This window comes from Limulus polyphemus, unplaced genomic scaffold (genome assembly GCF_000517525.1).
Source record: "Limulus polyphemus unplaced genomic scaffold, Limulus_polyphemus-2.1.2 Scaffold509, whole genome shotgun sequence".
Lineage (NCBI taxonomy): Eukaryota > Metazoa > Arthropoda > Merostomata > Xiphosura > Limulidae > Limulus > Limulus polyphemus.
Window position 1 is genome coordinate 131930 of NW_013666119.1, and position 19020 is coordinate 150949.

General features: G+C 31.1%; 1 protein-coding gene across 2 annotated transcripts in view; it reads left to right on the forward strand.

The window, feature by feature from the left end:
• The window catches only part of LOC106458750 (AP-4 complex subunit epsilon-1-like), a 92916-nt gene that overhangs the window by 42557 nt on the left and 31339 nt on the right, over positions 1 to 19020 (forward strand). For both annotated transcript variants that reach the window (XM_022385062.1, XM_022385063.1), the window contains exons 11-13: positions 3217 to 3329; positions 9904 to 10043; positions 15273 to 15385. In XM_022385062.1, coding sequence (XP_022240770.1) covers positions 3217 to 3329; positions 9904 to 10043; positions 15273 to 15385 — 366 coding nt within the window. The remainder of the gene's footprint in view (positions 1 to 3216; positions 3330 to 9903; positions 10044 to 15272; positions 15386 to 19020) is intronic.

Genomic DNA, 19020 nt, shown 5'->3' on the forward strand with positions numbered 1-19020 from the left:
TTTAGTTGACTGGTACTTTGTGAAATACAGTCATATTTCAACAATTATACATTATATATGTATATAAATTATTGCCATTTACAAACAAGTTCTTAAACTTATTTTTCTTAAAACATAGAACAGTAAATAAAGAAGTAAAGCAAACAATTATCTCTTCTAGTTACAACCTTTGTACTTGGTTGCTGCTTGATGTAGGTTGCTAAACCTTTAAAAATTTTGCATGTGGAGGATATGAAAAAAAATATATTTTTTTTTTAGGTTTTATATATACATTTGAATAACTAAAAAATCATAAATTACTACATCAATACCATAGAATTCCACTGTAATTTATCAAGCTTAGTAACCAAGATGTATTTTAGTCTAAAAAAATTTGAAATTTTGAGCAGACTAAAGACAAACCCTACCTCCTTGAAATATTGGTTCAAAAGAAATAAATAGAATCCAAGCTCAGTAAAATGGCTGAGAAAACCACTAAGGGGAAATTCTGAGCTTCCGATTGGTTATTCATGTCATATATATGAAAGTCAGTGTTTATAAGGGAGAGTTTTCAAAAATGGAAAGAGGTGAGCGGGGTGTCACTGTGTTTCATTTATTACATGAGCAATATCGTAGCAAATAGAAAAGATAAGATGTTCTTATTTTATATTCTAGCTTTTCAATATCAGTAATTTGAGTTTCTAATTCGTACAAAACTATAGACTTAGTATTTTGACTTTACAAACATCTAATTTGAACAAGTGCTGCATTCAACATACCTTGTGACATATCTGTGTTTTTTAATATTTTATTTACTTTTAAATCAAGAAATTGAGTAATGTATAGTACTAAAATTTGAATTATAATCTACAGTTTGATACCAAACTTATTGACATAAAATCATGAAATAGTAGTTCAATACAATTTTGAATGCAAGTCAACAAACAAGATGACATGGCCTTTCACCTGTGATCCGCCTTGAAAGGGTTAATTGATTTATGTTCTTATTTTCTAGCTTTCAGTTGATGTTTACTAATGGATAGAAGGATTTTGTGTCTCCACAAAATAACCCCAAAACCTAATATTCTCATTTCAAATGATCATGCATATTTTAGCTGGAATTATATTTTATTTCTATGCAAATATGGTTTAGTTTAAGCTTTTACCTTTCAGTAAGTTTCAGTTATTATTTGCTTTGAATGTGTAAATAACTGATATTTATTAGCTAGCTAGATAGGGTGAATTTTTGTCTTTCATATTGTTAGTATTTGACCTACAAATTTTTAGTTAAAACTTCTGCAACTATTTCCATATGCTTCAGTCTTTAGTGATCTGTTATCAAAACTTAATACTTCCTTTAAATTAAGCATATACAGTTGAATAATGGTTGAAAAATGTGGTATTTTTATATAAAAAGAAGTGCCTACTATGCTATGCAGATATTACATGTCTCACCCTCCCATAGTATATATATTTCCTATCTTCAAAAAGTTCTAATTTGGAACATCTTAAATCTCAGGTAGAGTCAGAGTTAAATTCAGACTTAGGTTATACTTTCAGCAGCAGGTTCTGATCTCAAAAACCATCTACTGTTTCATGGAATAGTTTTGTTATATCGTGCTTTATCTTGTGTATAGAAGATTGCTTTATAACTGTTACGTGGCACACAAAAATACTTACAAATTCTAGTGACCTAATGTTTTGATTGGTTATCTAGAGAGAGAAGATTTATTTCTGTCTTGAAGGAGTCAAGACTTGCCGTGGAAGTCTTGTCTTTGTTTGCTTTATCTTTTAACATATCTATCATGTACGTATCTTTCCAATCAGTTAATCATCAACAGCAGCCACCAATTTAGTTTCAAATTTTTTATTTTTGTTTAATTTTATTAAAATACAACATGTATATTTATTTAACTTTTAATTTCACATCTGTCCATGAAATAGTTTTGTTCACGTAAATCATTTAATTTTGCTTCAGCTTCACATCAAATCTTGTCTCTGTCATTCTATCACAAAAAATTGCTATACCTATCCTTCTGTATATTTGGACCTCAAGTCTTTAGTTATTGCAGAGATCAAATGAAATATCACACTCCTAAACATTATGGCCAGAAGTAATGCTAACAACAAGGTTACATAACCAATAGCAATGCATTTCAAAAGATACAGTTTAAATAACAAAAGCCAGCAAGCCTATAGGCCAAAAAATTGTTATAAAAATAAAGTTAACTGCAATGCTTTTTTTCTTATTCCTCTTAATTTGCCGAGGAAAGTTAGTTTATTACCTCTCCCTACCTTACAAATAAAGTAAAACCAGTATTTAATTCTAAGACAAAATTCTTGCTAAGCAACAAGGTTTCTAGAAATGTAGGACAAATTTTTACAATCTTACATGCTATTGTGACTACACAAAGAAAGGTGGCTGTTCTCAGGTTTCAGACAACATATTAGCACTTTTTCCTGATTCAGAGATTTGAAAATTGTAAAACAAAGTATGTGTGTAATTGAATTTTACAATTCTTGACATCAGCAACTTCAGAAATTCATTGTTTTCACAGTATTTGAGCTAAAAACAAGCCTCAAACGAAAATGTACAGATTTGCAGCATAAGTTCATCTACTGATAAGTTGTATCAGTGCATCTAGGAAATATAATGATTTACACCATCTCTATAATAATTACAATGGGAGGGTAAAAATAAGAAATTAGAGATAGCAGTTTTTTTTAATTACCTCATCTAAAACAAATGTAATAAAACTTGTATCAAAAGAAAATTTCAAATCTCAACATTTCGTTATAATTCCATTTTAAAGGAAATGTTAGGGGATACATCACAAATAATTTTTCAAAGTTTGATATTGTTGTTTTGCCCCTGTAGAAAATCAAGAGACCAGACTTAGAGGAGTTAGTAATTTTTATTTATTCAAGTATTTGCTTACTTTTCAGAAGCCATCATCAAGCAAACAGTATGAATATATCATTGTTTATTTAAGCTTTAACATACTACATACATCTAATGACTGATTTTTTACTTTCCAGTCATGCCTACTATCATAATTACAGCCAAGAAGATAGCTAAGAGTGTGAATAATTATAATTTAAAAGGTGAATTTGTGATAAACCATGTACTGTATACATTTATTTAAACTTTAATCTCATGCTTTTATGCTCTTTAAGCTACATACAGTTTGAATATTTAATGTATGCTTTGCACTTCCTTGTGTATATTTTTGGTAGGAGTGAAAGTGCTATCAGGGGTTTTAAACAAACTTCAAGACAGCTTTTCTACTGAGCATCAGGATATTGTGATGGAATGCTTACAACACCCAGATGAAACATTGCATTTAAAGGTAATTTAAGAAGACGTGATTTATTTTTATTTTTGCTTATTATAATGTTGTGATTTTGTTAACATTGTGAAGTTTCATAATAGTAAAATGACAGTTTTACTTCATATACACTCTAAGCTTGAGCTATTCCTAATTGTTATTAACACCCTAAAGCTTTTCAGATTGCATTGCAGATCCAGATGATCTATTAAAGTCAGATAAACAAATGTTTCAAAGTTATGATAAAGAAAGATTATAAATTGAGAATTTTACCTTTTTTTGTTTTTGCATCCTAGTTAACTTTTTCACTATTGGCTGTAACCATCAAAGTATCCATGAAAAATAGTTATACTTATAATTCTTGATAATGTTCATGTATCTTCATGAAATTTTGCAGATTATCAATAAATATTTTGAGGCTTTGTACACAAAGTATGAGGTTTTGTAATTAAGTTTTAAGATTTTTGAATTAAAGATTTGTTTGGGAATTTTTCTTTTCAAATGTTAACTATCCCACAAGCAAAGTAATCTTGATTTTAAGATTAAAATAACTTTATGCATCAGCAAATTTTAAAATTTCATTTGCAAAATCTCTATAACCTCCTAATAAAATTCAGATAAATATCAAAGGTTTTATTAGAAAAACCTTTTATTTTCTCTGTCTTATTTCTGTATGGGGTTTGGTTGAATTGACGGATCTTCTAATCACCATAAAAAAATATATTTGGAAATAAGATTTAAGTTATGTTTTTTTTGTTCTAGAATAGATACAAATTGTAACATGAAAGCACAAATGTTTAAATTTCATAACATTATACAGCTATTTTTATTTATTATTTTTATTTTGTTGACCTTTCAGCTGTGTCTCACTAACATAACAGAAGTTGCAATCATGGTGCACATGTATATCATGTTACCATATCCATTAGCTTAATAGTGACATTTATAAAGTGATCTATCTTGGCTTTGTTCTGATGGACCAGTATTTTATAAAATACAGTCACATTTTGGTTATAATATATTACATATGTATATGTTTTATTACTATTTACAAATAAATTCTTAAATCGAGTTATTTTTCTAAAAACATAGAACAGTAAATAAAGAAATATCGAAAACAACGATCTCTACTACTTATAATTGAAGAGAAGTTTGTACTTGCTTGCTATACCTTGCATGCTAAGCCTTGCTGAATTTTGCACGTGGAGGATGTAAAAACAAAATAAGTTTTTAAAATTTTATATATGCATTTTTAAATAATAATAAATTATAAAATACTCTACCAATACCACAGCATTTCTCTGTAATTTATCAGGCTTACTAACTAAGCTTTATTTTGGTTTAAGAAAAATAATTTTTTTTTGTCGAACAGTAATTTTTCTTACCTCTTCTTTCCGAGATTAGGAACAAAAAAATTTATCTTGGGAAATAAGTACCTTGAATAAGCTGAGAAAACCACATGGGGGAAATTATGAGCTATTGATTGGTTATAAACACAGGATAGAATGAAGCAGGTGTACACAAGCAAGTCCAAAAATGGAAGAGGTGGGTGGGGCCACTATGTTTGATTTGCTAAATATGGTCAAGATAGGAGGTTCTGATATTACATTCTGGCTTGTCAATATTAGCAATTTGAGTTTCTAATTTGTAAGAAACTATAGACTTTGTATTTGGACATCACAAACTTCTAATTTGAACCAAAGCTGCATTCAATATACTAATTTGTAAGAAACTGTAGACTTTGTATTTGGACATCACAAACTTCTAATTTGAACCAAAGCTGCATTCAACATACCATGTGACACACAAAAATTGATATTTAAGATTTTGTTTCAATATTTACTTTTAAATTAAGAAATTAACTGATATATAATACTAAAATTTGAATTATAATCTACACTTTGATACCAAACGTATTGACATACATTCATAGAATAGTAGGTCAATAAAATTTTGAATGAAAGTCTGCAAATGTGATGACATGCCTTTTGACCCCTGACCATTGGAAAACCCGCAGGATAGGGTTAATGTTGATTATATTCTAAAAAAAATAAAATTTAAAAACAATTCATCCTGTATTTTTGAAGCAGTTACATTACAGCAAAAGTTGAAATTTGTTTTTATGTACTAAATGACAAATGTAGACAATCAGCAATGTAGTCATTTTCATTCTACATTTGCAGTATTTTCTATTTCCTGATAATTTTAAGATAACGTCGGTTAATGTTCCTGCAGTGACTTTGTTGCTTGGCCAATTAATTGAATAATGTTTTGCATATGCTTTTGTTCTGTTACTTTTCCTATAAAACTTAAGTTTAGTGTTTAATCTTAGCCACTGTCAATAGACCCAGTAATGTAGATCCTGTTTGAGTAAGACAGGATTATAAGCAGCTGTTAAAATGCTCTAATAATAGAATGATAGTTTTATGTGTTTAAAAAAAAACATTAATCATGTTTTTCTAAGTTCCTTTTTTAGTTAACTCTCAAGTTACTGACTTATTTTTATACCACTCACTACTGATGAGGCTTACATAGTGCATCATACTGAGTATTTCTGTGTTTGTGCCTGTGTGTTTATGCCATTTAGTGTACAAAACTGACTAAACTTTAAATCACTTATTTTTTATGTAAAATACATTTGAAACCCTATGAATAATTAGTGGGATTAATATTGATGGTATTTTGTTTACAAGTTGTGGTGTGACATATAAAATTAGTCTGTGTTTAAAAAAGAGCTGTGGGGTGCATATGTGAGCCTCATCAGTAATATTAAAGTTGAAGAATTGTTTATTTTACATGTTTAAGTATCTGGATGGACTTTATGAAACAATTATAAAGTTGCTTTGTTTGTGTCTTTATGAGTATTTTCCCTATCCTGCCATTATGTACTATCATCCTCCAGAAATTTGTATCACAATCAGGGCTATTATATCATGTTTTTTTTTAACTTTCATACTTTAAAACAGTTTATAATAAAAATAATATTTTTGAAAATATTGGTGTTCCAAATCTAATTCTCAAATATGAGAACAATAAACAACAAATTGTTAAGACATTTTGAAAGATGAATAAAAACTAATGAGATCATAGTTTTGGAAGTTTGTTATTTTTATGTACTTTGTAGACTACAAATTTCTAGGTTTTGTTAGTTTGATAGTAATGAGTACTTTCTCTAAGTATGTTTAGTTTATTTGTCTTTTTGGCTACACTTCATGACAGTTCCGTGGGTTCTATGGGTTCGGTCTGAAGGTTTCTGTCTTCAGTTCTGCTCCCCCTCCATCCACTTCCCAGATCTCCTTCCCTCCTCCAGGGGATCGTACCTCTTCCAGTTGTCTTGCTTAGTCTGTTCAAAACCTACCATGCCAAGGATCTGTTGAATGGGTGGTACCCACTGAATTGGGGTTTTACTGCCATCTAATTGTTGTCTCTTGATAGACAGGAGATTGGAAACCTGTCATAGACCTGTCCCAGTTGAACTCTTATTTGGAGCCACCTTGCTTCTCTAAGGTGTTCTACCTCTCAGTTTGGCATTTTTTTTTCCTGTGACACTGGATAACCAAATCGTCTTGACAGATGCCTGTCTTCATATTCCAATTGCTCCAATATCATGTCATTTTCTTCTGTTCATTCACAAGAGTCATATCTTCCAGTTCCAATCATTGCTGTTAATTCCTTTTTCAGCTCTGTGTGTTTTATCAAGTGGTATGCAGTTTTGCTCGTCATTTTCACTCATTGGGTCTTTGGGCTCTTCTTTTCATAGAAGACTGGCTCCTACTTGCCTCATCCCATGCCCCATTGGTCAATAACGCCTGCTTACTTCTTCAGGAAGCTAATAGGGTAGGGTTTTCTGATCCAGTTGGAGAAGTTCATTCTTAATCTTACTCAATGTCTTATTTGATTGGGTTTTTTTCTTCAATTCCCATCTTTGTTGGGCCCAGCCTTCTCCACTTCAGCTAGGGATATGGAGCAGTTTCAGTGGGCCTGCCCTTTCCTTTTCTCACTGCGTGAGGATTCTCTCTCTTTTTAATCGAGCTGACGTGTTCCTTTCAGTGGACACTTCTTGAACAATGGAACTTATTCCATGGACCGTCCATTACCCTGTTTAATGATGCTTCCATGGTGGGTAGGGGGCATCCTTGAATCCCAAGAGATTTCCAGTCAGTGTTCTGCCAAGGAGGCTACTCTCCATTTTCAACATCCTGGACTTTTGGCAGTTCCTCAGGCTCTGTATCATTCCGACTATTCCTTTGACAGCAGCTTTATGACCAAGCAAGGGGAACCAAATCCAGATATCTGTGTTTTCAGTTTCTAGATCTTCTTCACTGGGCTCACGACCACTACTTGGTGATCTTGGCATTTCACATTCCTGGTGTTATGAATCTGGTGGTGGATTGCTTATCTTGACCCAACCAGGTTTTACCCACGGAGTGGTCCCTTCTTCCACGGGTATTTTGGTGGGTGTGTTCTCAATTGGGAACACCACATGTAGATGTGTTTGCCACTCACTGGAATGCAAAATTTCCTTCCTTTTGGTCTCTGGTTCCACAACCTTCAGATGATGCATTCAGTCAGGATTGGAGGGGTTTCACCCATATGCCTACCCTCTGATCAATCTCCTCTCCAGAGTCTTTTTTTTTTCCCTTATCCAGATCACTCCTTATCGTGTCCTGCTCATTGTTCTGTATTGGTTTGCTCAGATGTTGTTCCTTCTGCACTGGCCCTTACTGGAGTGTCATCTCCTGCCCCTACCTCAGTCCCAGTCTCTTCTCTGACAACCATGATCGGACATTGTCTATTCTGATGTCACCAAACCCCAAACCATCTTTCCATTAAGTCCTCTTCCTCCTCCTCCTTGCTTGTGGTCCTCATCATTCTGATATTTATGCCGTGGATGTTTCTCGCATTTTTTCCAATTCCTCTTATGTTATCCTCTATCCTGATAGGCCTTCCCTAGACATCTGCTGCCAGGTGGTTTGGCCTTCTCTCCTATTTCCAATTGGTTTCAGATAGACTTCTTTGCCCTGTTCATTCTCTGAGAAGTTATGTGGCTCATACTGTCTCCTTTTGTGTTATTGTAACCATCTATTTGTTCCAAGGATTCCCTCTGTGTCCCATGTCCTGTCCCCTATCACACTCACTGGTTGGGTTTATCAACTCACATACAACTGCTGTATTCTGACTTGTCCAAATAGTGTTAGGGTAGAGAAAATAACAGATAAATTATAAAGTTTTACTCCAAAAAAAACTTGATGTTCATTTAGAGGTTCTAGAGGTTATGCAAATGAAATTTGAAAAATAAGATGAAAAAGTATTTCTAATTTTAACATAAAAATCACCTTGCACTCAGACTAGTCCAAGTCAGACTCTTGACTCCATAAACTCACAGTCAAATCTTTAGTAAAACTAATTAATTAAAAAAGACTGTATATGTACAAAATACTTCTTGTGTTTAGTAAAGGCTTACCAAATCTCATGAAAATACACTTACTACATTAAAAGTTGTGTTTCATGGTTCAATGGTTGTTGTGAGGTTGGTCAAAATGACCAAGACCATTTAGAGAGGGTTAACATGAAACTAACCTTTCACTTCGGTAGACTCAGTAAAGGCTTCATAAATATCACAACAAATCTGTATTAAAAAAATCTGAATTTTTTTTTAATATACAACAGACTTGTATTGTTTACTAAAACCTTGCCAAATTTTGTAAGATACACTTAGTACATTCAGAGTTATAGTATTTATAGTGTGGTTACATGGTGTCAAAATGACTCAGCCTGTATATAGATGATTAAAAGAATTCAGTAAATATGGTATTGATATTTTATTAACTTATTTAATAATAACAACTATTTCACATGGAACTGTGTATATGTAGTATTTTAGTTTGATATTGTATGGATTTTATAGAAACATTATTGTTTTTGCATTCACAGTTTGGCTGAGTTAATAATCAACATTTTACTATTGTAAACTATCCTCTGAATATTTACAATCTGTAAATGGTGTATGTGTGCAGTGCAATATCAGTAAATAAGTGATGAAGATGCCAACTGATATTGAAATCCTTTTCTTAATTTTAACATTTATGGTAAATTTTAGCTAATTTTGTGAACTGACAGGATTTATACAAAATAGTTACTTAATCTGTTATTCTTTCAAAGTAATTTTTTTAACATGGATCACATAGAATATTGTTTTGATGAGGGATAACACTATATGATTTGTTTTCCGGTTTATTTATAGTAAATGTAAGAATGTTTTAATTGTTGGTATTTGCCATGTTTTAGGATTTCTTTTTGTTGATGAAACTCTGCTGCCACAGTTGTCATATATTTTTCAACACTTATTGTTGCATTAATGGAAACACTAAATAATAACTGCAGCATTAGAAATTCCAGGTTTTCAGTCTGATTATAATTTTCACTTCAGTTATCATCTTATCTAGAATTATAACCTAAAAGAACAAAAATATATCATATTCTAGCTTGTATTAGTATAGATTACATGAGGAACCAAAGTAATAAAATAGATTGTACTCTAAGTTTCAAATAACTGATGATTAACAATTTAAAAATCCTTATCTTATTCCTCCAGACATTGAATCTGCTGTATGTTATATGTAACCCTTCCAATGTCCATACAGTCTGTGCCAAAATGATAGACTTTCTAGAGAAGACACATGATACATCTCTACAAAGAAACCTGGTTTCTAAAGTGCTACAACTTGCAGGGAAATATCCTTTAAAATGTGCTGTTTTATAATAAAAAAATATATTGTATATTTTATTATTTTTATGTTGTATGTATTTTATATATTTTTTAAATAAAAATGTTTTAATTTTGGTTTCTGTTTTGAAATACACAAACATACAGATCACTACACTTAATAGTAAAATATAATTGAAAATGCTGTAAGATATTTAATAATGAAAATTATTCATAGCTATTTAGTAAACTTCATGTTGTAATGTTTCTTTGTTGGGCTTACAAAAAGTTTTTGTCTGTAAAAGTCTAATCATTGAAAACACACCAATTAATGCAGAAATTAAAGTTATGGATTATTACATTATATAATTATTAAAGAACAAATTTAGCTATTATATTAAAATAAGAAACGTAAGTACAAGGAAGAATCCTATTTGATGAAGTTTTTGCCATTATCATGTCGCATGTTTTAAAAACTGTTTAATTCCGTATGAAAATAATCTATTTGAACCAAGAATTCTTACACTAATTAGACTAGATGACTTAATGTGGCAAAAAATTAAGCATATGTTTTTGCTATTTTAACAAAATGTTATATATTGTAAAGTTGTTTTTAGCTTGATATTCAGTATACATGTAATTTTGTGTGTCATAAATTATTATTTCACATTCGTAAAACTTATAAATAGTAATATCTTAAAAGCCTGTACATAACCAGATGCTGTATAAATGCCTCTGCAGACTTTGCTGCAGTATGAGCATACTAGTTGTTTGCATAACTCATAATGTCAGCATAAATGGTAGACTTAAGTCACTGACAATAATCATTGATTACAAATACATCTATACTGGGTTGGGGATTGAATTTACTGTATTCAAAATGTAACTTAAAACAAAAGTAATTAAATATTTTAATTAGGGACTGATTTCCACCAAAACTTACTTTTCACGCTACAAGGGCAGACAAATTTAAGTCACCAAGATATCCTTCTTGTGAAACTTAGTTTATGAGGAAAAGAAAAACTTAAATTTAAAAATGTCATATTTCACTCTTTGTTTCAGTAAAGTAATTTCTTAATTCAAATGTCATAAAAAGTTGTTTTAGCAAGCCACAAATACAGCCAGATACATAAATTTTGAAATATCCCATTGTATTAGATCTTCTCAAGTATAAACTTCAATAAATGAAGTAAGGAAACATTTGTGTATGGAATATGCTGAAATCACACTTATCTCTCACCAGGCTTATATATTTTATGTGTTTATTTGATTCTTCCCATACTTGATTATTAAGCTATATATATCATAATTTTTTTCTCTACTAGATTATTAAGTTACATATGATTTGTTCCATACATTGTTATTAAGTTGTGTATCATGATTTGCCTGGTACATTATTATTAAATTGTGTATCATGATTTGTCCCGTAGGTTATTATTAAGTTATTTATTATGATTTGTCCCGTATGTTATTATTAAGTTATTTATTATGATTTGTCCTGTACTTGAGTATTAAGTTGTATATCATGATTTGTTCCGTATGTTATTATTAAGTTATTTATTATGATTTGTCCTTTACTTGAGTATTAGGTTGTATATCATGATTTGTCCCATACATTAAGTTGTATATCATGATTTGTCCCATTCTTGATTAAGTCACATATCATGATGTATCCCATATTTCATTATTAAGTTGCATATCATGATTTGTCCCATACTTGAATATTAAGTTGTGTATCATGATTTGTTCTGTACTTCATTATTAAGTAATATATCAGTACTAAATGCTTTTAGGTAAAGAAAACTGATGTAACCATGTAGTGATTCTTTGTAAGTCTTACATGAAATTAGGTCTGTTTTCTGTCTAAAAGTAACTGAGGTCTAAAATGAAAAAAAAATTGAAATACTTACATTTGAAGGGATTTCTGAACTTTATTTACACATACAGATGAAAGTAAGTTATTAAAGATATGTGAAAAATGGTATAAGACTTTTACAGTATATGAGCTACTGCTTAGTATAACTAGCTTTTATTTACAAAACAAACAAACCGAGTACAACAGGGTATACTTAATCTTGACATTCAGGACAGATTACCAGAGCATTTTTGACCACCAATAATCTATACTAGGTACATTTGTAATTTGTGAAATATTAATCTCTGTTGTAGTTATATTAAGTAACATGTTCCTACATAACTATAAAAATCTACTAGATCTATCAAAATTATTAGTATAAACACATTTCCTTAGTTTTAACTTATAGTTAGATTTCTGGATTAATTTTTTAAAGTGCAGTTTTAGGTCATTATAACCTGAGAATTTATTCGTTGCAATTAATACTGTAGGCAGTGCAGAATTTCTACTGTAGTCATAGGTCACTATTACTGGATAATTTAATTTGTTACAGCTAATACTGTGGGCAGTGCCAAGTTTCTGGTGTATTGTCATGTTCATTCACGATATATCTTAATAAAGATATGTACCATCTAATCAGATTATCTGCATATTATGTTATTTACTGTTACAGAATAATTGTCTGGTTATGGTTCGTGGAACATACTATCTAAACATGATATAAAAGAGAAGTGTTATCTTTGAACCAGAACTAGCTTTGATTTTCTTTTTTGTGTATTATATATATATACGTGTGTGTGTGTGTATATATATATATATATATATATATATATATTATATATTATTTTTTTAAGAATATAGTGTTATTATATTTTTAAATATTTATTGAAATTGTAAACAAAAAAAGTAAAAGTTATTTAAAGTTCCAGACATAAGTAAGTCTTAAATAATTTCCAGTGAATGAGCTTGCAGTTGTGGGAATGCCAATGCTTACCTGAGGGATAATAAAGGAAGGCTAGTATCTGATGATTATGAGATGGCTGGGTTATTAAATTTTGTTTTTTTTTTAGTTTTAATTAATGAAGATTAAACCAGTATTCCATATCTTGAACAGTTGATAAATTGAAACGAGATCACACAAGATGATTGCATTAACTCTGAGCTGGATAGGAAAAAATTAGGAAGTTTAACAAATGATAAAGGTCCTGGGCCAGATAATATTTCCCGAAGGGTTTTGAAGGAGGTTGAAGATTGGATATGTGAGCCACTTACTACTATTTTTTGTCAGTCCTTGAATAGTGGGCAGGTACCAAAGGATTGGAAGTTAGCTAATGCCACTCCTCTTTTCAAGGGAGGTGTTAAAAATTGTCCCAGTAATTATAAGCTCATTAGTCTTTCATCAGTTGTGGAAGAAGTTTTGAAAAGTCTGTTAAAAGATGCTTTGCAAAGTCATTTAACAAAATTTAGAATTTTTATTGGATAGTCAACATGGTTTCACTAAGGTAAAATCTTGTCTTACAAATCTTTTGACATTCTTTGAGATGGTTACTGCTTATGTAGATGAGGATAGGGGTGTAGATTTGGGGTGGCTAACTGCATCAAAGATGCTGCAGACTTGCAAGGAGATTTTAGGGTGTAGGTTTGGTTTATATGGGTTTTCAGAAAGCATTTAACAAGGTACCACATAAAAGGCTTGTAAAAAACATTATAGGTATGTGGGATAAGTTAGTAAATTGGATAGAAGAGTGGCTAGATGGAAGAAAGCAGAGTGAATTAATGTCACAAGTGGGTACCTCTGGGCTCAGTCTTATGACCTTTGCTCTTTTTGATTTACATCAGTGACATAGATGAAGGAATAGTCAATAAGTTACTTAAATATGCTGATGATATTAAGATCTTGGGTGTTGCTAGCTGTGAAGAGGATACTGCTGATTTACAAAAAGGATTTAGCTCATTTAGAGTGTGGGCAAATAAATGGCAGATGGGTTTTAATTATAATAAATGCAAGATAATGCATGTGGGTTATCATAATTTGAATTATAAATATAATTTGGATGGGAATAACCTTAACAGTGTTATGAAGGAAAGTGATCATGGGGTAATAGTCGATCAGTCTCTAAAGCCACCCAAGCAGTGTGCTGTTGCTAGTAGTAGGGCAAATAGGATTTTAGGTTGTATATACAGAAATATTGAATCCAAGTATAAAGAGGTTATAATTTCATTCTACAGGCCACTGATTAGGCAACATTTGGAATATTGTGTTCAGTCATGGGCTCCTTACCTTAGGAAAGACATTGAATTGTTGGAAAGTGTTCAGAGAAGGGTTACTAGAATGGTGCCTGGGATGGAGGGGTTTTCATACGAGGAGAGGCTGAAATCTCTCAAATTGTTTTCCGTTGAAAAAAGAAGTGTCGGGGGGGGGATCTGATTGAGGTGTTTAAGATTGTAAAGGGAATTGATAGTGTTGATGTATCATCTTTTTTCATATTTAACAGTGAGAATAGTAAGACTATGGGACAGAAATATAAATTTTGGCAAGGTAGTAGTCATCTTCAGCTAAGAAAGTTTCATTTTTCTAACAGGGTGGTTGGCCTTTGGAATAGATTGCCATCAGATGTGGTAGAGGCAGTAAATTTAAGTGAGTTTTAGAAAAAGCTTGATAAGTATATGAATGATAAGGGCTGGCTTTATTTAAGATTATGATTTTTTAATTATTTTAATTTTGTTTAGAGGATGAAACAGCTGAGATGGACCAATAGGTTCTATGTTGTCCCAGAACGTTATGTTGTGTTAAAGTAGCACTGTTTGATGATCATTAAGCTTTCTTGAGTCTGAGCCACTTTTTTATTGCTCAGCTTCCAGCAAATTTAGAATCACCGGATTGGTTTGACCAGGTAAATATGCTTCATATTAAAGAAAGGTGATTAATCATTGCATGGACACCTACATATACTTTTAATAAGCATTGACAAAGCCACTATAGTTAAAACTAAGCTGTTACTTAATGGCAACAAAATAAAATATTTATTTTAACATATTCAATTATTGTTCTCTATAGGTATCCTTGTTGGTTTGAAAACTAGAAAAGTTTATTTTATGTATTTATATTTTAATGAAAGGTCAAGTTTCAAGATACTAAATTGCATCTGTTTACTTGCCTCTGTTCTTAAAGTTCTGTTATATTTAGAAGTATTATGGATTTATTTTAGGTCATATACATATATACATGTAATAATAGGGTAGTTTTTACATTTTGTGGTTATTCATTCATATAATAATACATTTTTCTTTGCTTTTTTTTTTACTGTATATTATAATGTTTTAATTTTCCTCATTTGCATGCTTTTTGTTTTATAAGTTTGTGTAATTTGTTTTGTAAGAATGTTTCTTTAACGTACAACAAGCATTCGTCAGACCATAAGTGGATTATTGTCACTTTAGAAAGACTTCTTCGGACTACAGATAACATTATTTCTTCAGAGTCCATCTGTGAAGTCATGAAAAGATTGAAAGGAGGTAATAGTCACTGATAAATATACTGATATATTTAATGGCTTAGTAATTGGTAATTTAGACTTTTAGTGACATTTTAGTTTGATAGTTATTCATCACTAACGTGTATTTAGACCTTGAGTGTGAGATTGGTATTGTTTTATTTTTTCATTGTTTAATGATTTAACATTTCCTTAAATATGCATATTAGATTAGCTTTTTAAAAATATTTTAAAAATTGATTACTTGGAATTGTGACTAACTTTGTTCTTACAAAAATAATCAACTAATCAAAGTTTAAGGTTTCAAATTATTACTGTTTTCAATCATTCCAACGATTCAAGTAATTGAAATATTGATTTTATATTTATTTGTTATTAAGCACACAGCTACATATATAATGGGCTATCTGCTGTGCTCTGTCCAATATTAGCCACATAAGTTGCTGTTTTTTTTTTAGCTTAGGTGATCAGGGGAAGATGGAGCTGGTGGGTTTGATTCCCATTGCTACCATAGTTGCTCACCCAGCTTTCATTATGTAAAAGCTGCTAAGTCTATCTACCACTGTCACTAATTTTGAACTGCTGACTAGAAAAATGGCAACTGGCTGGTAGCAACTGCTACTAACTCTTCTTTTCTTGAACTTCTGATTAGAGCAACACCTACCATTAAAATTTTTACTTATTCCTTTCTTGGATTGAGGAACATTGTGGTAATTGATCAGTTGCTGAACAAACACCACTAGTTGCTCAGTTATAGGCTCTAACCTGAACAGTTGTTTAAAAAGTAGAAAACTTGTGTTTTCTATATATAACAAAATCACCATCTTGACAATCAGGTCACTGCTACTTAGGATTGACTTTGGTCCACACTAGCACCAAAAAGACAAACAATTCTTAGTTGAATATTTTCTGTTAGCTGTAGAGTTGTTGCTCTCTAGCTGTTGTTATGGGATGTTTTACAGTACTGCATGTGATGAAGCATGAGTCAAGGCTAGGTGATGCTACTAGACTGTATAAAGCCAATCTCCTGGAAGGAAGGATTTAGAGATTACTCGTTCTATACGGAGGTTAACTAAATTATTTTAAAATGATTTTGGAAGCTAACAACTTTGTTATAGCCATGTTATCACATCTGGTAATGGTCTTTAGCATAGTTTATATTGCAAAATAATCCATTGTAAGGCTGTCATATCCAAAGTATACCACTCATCCCTTGATGCTTTACATAATCCATCTTGTATACAGGGATGATGGCTTCCCAGCATCTGTTTGATCACACAGAAACCCATAGGTGTTGCATCTTGCAACAAGACTGTTATGTCTTGTGAAGTTGTATTGAATACCCATTTCATTCTTCAGCTTGAATATTTACAGTGATTTCACTGACTTGTGATTGAACTCAGTATCTCTTGCATGCAAAGCTAATATTCTGCCAAGTAAGCTAATGGTTAACCAACTAGTGCTTGCTACTAAGAAAGTTATGATTGAACTCAGTATCTCTTGCACGTAAAGCAAATATTCTGCCAAGTAAGCTAATGGTTAACCAACTAGTGCTTGCTACTAAGAAAGTTATGATTGAACTCAGTATATCTTGCACGTAAAGCAAATATTCTGCCAAGTAAGCTAATGGTTAATCAATTAGTGCTTGCTACTAAGAAAGGTTTTTGATAATTTCATCTACCACATTTTTCTTTTCTCACAAACAAGGCATAGCCTTGGGATTTCTCAAAATAGGAGGAGTCATAAAAGCCAAAATTGCATTTATCCGGATAGAATGGTTTGGTTACTGTCTGCCCATTATGATTTTAGTGATGGGGGTGCAAGGGAACCATGATGGAATGTGTGTGTGTGTGTGCCGTGAAACCTTATAAGTGTAGTGAGTGTTGGTATAATGAGCATAAAGTAAAGATATATTATGGGATCACCTAGTCTAGAGCCAAGTGCATAAAATTTATCATGAAAGTAAAAAATATCGATTCAGTTTTAACCTTAAGTCGGTTCTGAATTAAGCTATTTTTTGTTATATCACCAACATTTTTAATAAAAAACAAATCTCTTTAATCAATGGAGACTCTAAAGTTAAGAAATCAACAAATATTTTTCCAGTTTTGTTGTCTATACATTTTATTTTATACTTTTAGTACATAGACTAACAACAATATTAAGTTATACTTTTGTTGCTAAGCAACATGAAAGAAGAGCCATTGTTGGAATGCAGTGTTACCAAAACACACTGGCTTTTCTATATGTAACTAATTTTTACCAGTAATTATTCTGTGAATACACCATGAATTCATTTCATGAATTATCTTAATTTTGATTGGCTCACAAAGGAATTTTCTGATGTTTAACTGCCTTGACTGCACTTTTCTATCTGTTTGCTGGTCAAGCTTGATTTTGCAAAATTTATTAATTACAGTTGGCTATGAAATGTGAGGTGAAGGCATACTATGGAGTTTGGGGTAGTAGTACTTACCTTGTCATTTTAGATGGGCTGTACGCTATTAGTTTGTATAATTTTTACAAATATACTTTTTTGTCTTCCTTCTGTAGTTCATTAATTATATTTGTGTATTCTTTTCATATTTGTTTTTTGTTACAAGCCTTTACAAAAAAAAAGATGCCATAATAGGCTGTAAGTATAATTATTATAGTAAATTGAAAGAAGTTAATCATATGTTTTCCTTTTGCTAACTAATAATTATTTTATAATACTCCTATACAAAAAAAAAAGTCATTACATCTTTAGGATATCTTTGAATTAAAACAGTAATCTTATATGATATTTTATGTATGAAATCAAGAAATACTTAAGATTCTAGAATATGACTTATATGTATAAGCTTGAAGCTTTAAACCCATAATTACAAGATTTGAGAGTATAAGATTGTTCTTTAAGATAGTTGCATATATAATTTGTTTTTAAATTTCTATAGAACTAACTTTTATAAAAATCCTGCAGAATGTTTCTTTTTCACATACACTTTATTTTTACATCCTTCAAGATTAAAATGTCATTAAAAAATTTACATGTATTAACAATCTATAAGCTTGATGTATCCTTTACAGTACTTATAAGATCCTGTTGGACTGAATATTTCATCTCTCAATATCCTGTATGATTGATTGTCTTATGTAAACTACTTGTCAATGAAATTCACCTCTGTAAAAGTAACAAACAAATCTTGATGAGGAAGTCTCAAAACTACCAAAATTGAACTTGCCAGGTGAGGTTGCTATAACAAACCAATCACAGTTGATGGCCAAGAGGAATGTCCTACTTTTAACTAATTTAGAGTGAAACAAATTTTGTAACAAAATTTAAATTTTATGAGAGTACCTCAAAAACTTGTGTATTCACATATATGGTGTTAAAAAAACAAATATTGGGTCCTCAAGAAATTAATGTTGCATTTTGGAACACTTTCATTAACCACCCCCCAGAAAATGTACATCATGTATGAAAGTTAAACGAACCACCTAAATGTCACGTTAGTGTAGCATATATAACGTGTAAAGTTTAGTATATTCTAATCCCTTATAGTGATGACACACATTCAGCATGTAATGTTTGAATACAAGAAGGGAAACAGTGCCTCTGTAGACACAAATGTGGAAGGTGTTAAAGAGGACATCAACATGTTTTTTGTGTCAAAG